The following is a 4,635-nucleotide window of genomic DNA, read 5'->3' as shown; positions in this document are numbered from 1 at the left end:
GAAAGTTGGCATGTCCTGCTTACCAAGCTACAGTTTATCTATGGATCTGTGTTAAATACCAAAAATCAGGGTCAAAGAAGGATCTTGGAAAATTTATGTGAATGTATTGTCATCTTATTCTTATTAGCAACCTTGTGAGTCACTCCCAGTATTGTCAGGGCCCAGGGCTGGATGATTTGTGCCAAAGTCTGAGTACCAGTGAGGACACAGCAGACAGGTCAACAGTGGCCACTACAAAATGTGTCACCTTGGCTATGGTTTGGTGGGCTATTCACCATGTAAACATTATAAAAAATCCAAACTATTATCCAGGGAGAAATATGACAGGAAAACGGTTTCATATATATCATTTGTGTGTATTCATAATGAGTACCAGATAAGACATACATACAGAATAATGTCTCCTATTACTAAAGTATTAATTCAGAGTAAATGGAAAGGTATATAAATCACAAATGGAAAAAAAAATCACTTCTCCACAGTTTCTAGTTCTTCCCAAAATGGATGTGTCAACTCAATGCCTTGCCATGTTACATTCACAAGTATTTGTTAGTGCATATGACCAACCAATTCTAGAAATTTAAAGGTCACGTGAGAGAGGAATTCAGCAAAACAGCCTTAGGAATATTACAAAAGGTAAATGTGAAACCTGCTACCAAATAATACTATTACCACATTAAGGTCATGATATGTCATGGGAAGAGAAAAGCAATGAGATGTATTAGGGGATTCAGGAACATTGACCTGTATATAAAAAGTATATTAAAATTAGTAAAAAACTAACAGCCAAGAAGAAGCAAAATAAATTGAATAACATAGCAAAATTGAAGATAACAAATAAGATTGGTTGTAGTCAAAGTAAGTGAACAAAAAATGCAGAATAAAATTCAAATCAAACAGGAAATTGCTACAAGTGCTAGAAATGTAATGCCCTTATACCAAAAAGAAACTCTTCTTTGATTATTCAAGTGAATTGAATAGTCTAATCTAATATCTGACTGGGAAAATCATGTAGAATTGTATCAGAATATTTATGCATTCAGTAAGTAATACTTTTAATTCAAGAAGGCACTTTTCTTCCAGAATGTGCTTTCTCTCCAAATCCATGCAAATAATTTCTTTCTGGCCTTAACAAAATAATGCAGCATTTGGGGGCAAAGATGCAGCCCAGCAGTCCTGCACCAGAGGCCAAGATGGAGGAGACCTCCATGGCCACCATGACCTTCCCCTTGGTGCTGTGGTACACGGGGAGGAAGGTGACCCACACACTGCAGAACACCAGCATGCTGAACGTCAGGAACTTGGCTTCATTGAATGTGTCGGGCAGGTTCCTGGCCAGGAAAGCCACGGTGAAGCTAGCCAGGGCCAGGGAGCCCAGGTATCCCAGCACACAGTAGAAGGCAGTGAGGGAGCCCTTGTTGCACACGATGAGGATGTGGCCATGTTCAGAGTGAGCATCTGTGTCAATGTAGGGTGGATTTGTCCCCATCCAGACTCCACAGAGAGTGAGCTGGATCAGGGAGCAGATGGGGATGATGGAGTTTGGTGCCCCTGATATCAGCAACTGCCTCATCCTTCTGCCCGGGGCAGTGACCTTAAAGGCCAGCACCACAGTAATGGTTTTGGCCAAGACAGTGGAAACAGCCACAGTGAACACGACTGCAAATGTGGTCTGCTGCAGGATGCAGGTGGCTGTGCTGGGCCGGCCAATGAAGAGCAAGGAGCAGAGGAAGCAGCAGGTGAGGGAGATGAGCAGGGTGTAGCTGAGAGCCCGATTGTTGGCCTTGACGATGGGAGTGTGTCGGTGCTTCACAAAGAGTCCAAGGACAGCAGCTGTGAGGACAGTGAGACTCAGGGCGGTGCCAGCCAGAGTCTTTCCCAAGGGGTCTTCATAAGCCAGAAAAGTCACAGCTTTTTGGAGACAGTGGTTTCTCTGAGTGTTAGCGTACTGATGATCTGGACACATGGTGCACTGTTCCATGTCTAGTGAGAAATTAAAATGATCAACACTGTAGTTTCAGTTTTTCCTTCCTAGTCCCAGCCCTCACTCCAAGATGCTCATGGTTAGTTGAGGCAAATTTCTTTTTTTTTTTTTTTTTTAGATACATAAAAATATTGCATAAGAAAGAGTTACTCCTTGATACTGGCCATCTTATTTATGACGTCATAGATGACACTTTATTTTCTTTATTAATCTGGTATATTCATAAATGCAGTTCTCTCTTTTCACAAAGTGGACTGCCTTCTGGAAAATAAATCTGTGTAAGTGTTCTGATTTCTCATTCAATCTGCAAGGAATTATTGACAAATCACCATAACCCGATAAGTTCAATGAAGCAGATAATACCAGCAGTACCTCATGTCAGGAAACGTATGAACCATCACTTTACATAAAATTGTAATTTTCACCAAAATTATAATTGAATTCTGATTCCAACTGTCTAGAATCAGTATATCAATTTGGTAAATACTGATTCTTCTTCACTGAATCTTCCATACATGAACCCATTTTATCTAGTTACTTATTTCAGTTTTACTTTTGTTAACTCTTTCCTTTAATTCAGTACTAGTATATTTTCAAACACTTAAAGATTTTATCAGCGTTTCATATTTTAAAATTCATCAATATTATCTTATAAATTTCATCTTTGAATGTTACATGAGTGAATTCTAAGAGTATTTTAACATAACTCTTTTATTTAGTTGCAACCTTATGCATTCATTAATTCATTGGGATTGTATATGTACACAACCTAACATTATTGTGTAATGCTATTTATATTAAATCCTACATGAGACCTTTGTAACTGGTTTCTTTCCATGGAAGTATTGTGCTCGCTAGGTCTTCCAGTGTGAGGTGTTGCAGCAAAACTGAGCCCAGGAAAGGAGCGACACGGCGGACGTCTGAAGGCAGCGGACGGCTTTATCTTACACCTGAGGTCCTGGCCGGGATCACTCCCAACTAGCAAAGCCAGGTGGCTAGTACTTGCGGGCTAGCACTTTTGTATGATGCATAAGCAGGAGGTACAAAGGTGAGACAGAACAGCCTGGAAGCTCTCTGGTTAGCTAGCAGGGCGAGACCCTCAGTTAGAAGTCTAGATTAGCGATCATCAGTTACAAGACCAGATTAATGATGGTGGGGGCTTGTTACAATCAGACATCCTGCATTTATGGTTATGCTCCCATGGCTACAGGGATCAAGAGAGTTATGGAGCCATGAAGAGTTGCAGAGCTAGGCAGTTTCAAAAAGAACAAAGTTTCAAAGAGAAGAGCTCTTCTGGTACAATTTTTCCCTTTCAGAAGTAGTCATATGTAGAATCTTTTTCTCACTTTTTTCCACATCAAACAAAATATGATGCCTGTTTTGCATTTGGGAAATATTATTTATGGAACTAGGACAGTTTTCTCCCACTTTTAATTTTGTAAGAGTTGTTATTCTCATTCTTTATTTCTAAATGATCAAAAGGTGTTCAACGTATTACATTTTTAGTTATTTCTTTATTTTATTTATATTTTCCAAGAAAATGAGTGTTGAATTATGTTCAGGAAACCAAATCTGGCTGCATCTAGCTCCTCATCACAACGTTGTGCAGCCTTCAGAAGGAAAAGTACAGGGAAGGGTTTGCTTTTCTACTATCACTTTGTGGCGATGGGTGCCAGACCTTGGCTCTTCACATAAAATAACTCGCTGTCCGCTTGCCCATTTTTGTGGAGGCGTTTGAAGAATCAGTGTTAATATGGCCTTGAATGCTCATATGTTTCAGTAGGGAGGCTCTGGACACTAAGGAAATTTTGGGAAAGCATTAAATTATGATCTTATACTTTAATACATACGATACTGTGGAATTTTTGAGATTTTCCTTCAGACGGTTTGCTATTTTCTTTTGAATTTCTCAGCTTCAAGTAAATTTTTGTGGGTTGATGTCCAACTATTCTGACAATTATTATATGCTTACTGTAAAAAGACCAAATTCTCAGGAATTATGCTTTTTATTTTGCAATTTTTCCTCCTTATTCCTGATCAAGTTTATCAAAGGTTATCAGTTTTTAAACAGAATCAGCTTTAGTTTTATTGTTTGTTTTCTTTATATATCCATTTTCTTAAGATTTCTTTTCATTTTTTTATCCATTTTATTTTAGTTGAATTTGCTCCTTTTTGCTAGTTTCTGATAAAGTCTTCAAGCACAGAACTCAGCCTTTCTTTATTTAAATGTATATCAGGTACATATTTGGCTACAAAGTTAGATTCACTTTTAACCCAAAGGTTTCATAAGTAGTATTCTCCATTACAGACACTAAAAAAATTCATTTTTTATTGTATAGTGAACACATGTCACTGAAGAATAGATTTCTTAAACAAGAAACAACTGGTTCTAGGAGAACTTTTCTCTGCAAATTGATATGGAACACTTAAATCAAATTACTACAACCCAGTATGGTTGTATACACCCAAAGTAACTCTCTTGCACACGACATCATCAAGCTTATTATATTTCAAAACTGATTCAAAATTCTGCTAAGCACATTATAAAACTAAAACACACACAAATCAGGAAAATAAATCATGTACAGCAGATAGGTAATTTTACCATGTCCACATTTATTATCATAAATTCAGTTATTCTCAAAATGATA

General features: G+C 37.9%; 1 protein-coding gene across 1 annotated transcript in view; it reads right to left on the bottom strand.

Moving 5' to 3' along the window:
* Window positions 1-1,060: 1,060 nt before the first annotated feature.
* Window positions 1,061-4,635, bottom strand: part of LOC102008468 (vomeronasal type-2 receptor 116-like) — a 14,486-nt gene continuing 10,911 nt past the window's right edge. Inside the window, exon 6 of the mRNA XM_005413196.2 lies at window positions 1,061-2,009. Within this exon, the coding sequence (XP_005413253.2) occupies window positions 1,061-2,009 (949 nt within the window). The remainder of the gene's footprint in view (window positions 2,010-4,635) is intronic.

The sequence above is a fragment of the Chinchilla lanigera genome, unplaced genomic scaffold (genome assembly GCF_000276665.1).
Source record: "Chinchilla lanigera isolate Chin_1 unplaced genomic scaffold, ChiLan1.0 scaffold00162, whole genome shotgun sequence".
NCBI lineage: Eukaryota > Metazoa > Chordata > Mammalia > Rodentia > Chinchillidae > Chinchilla > Chinchilla lanigera.
Note: the sequence above shows the minus strand (reverse complement) of the source record. Positions and strands in the feature narration are given on the sequence as shown.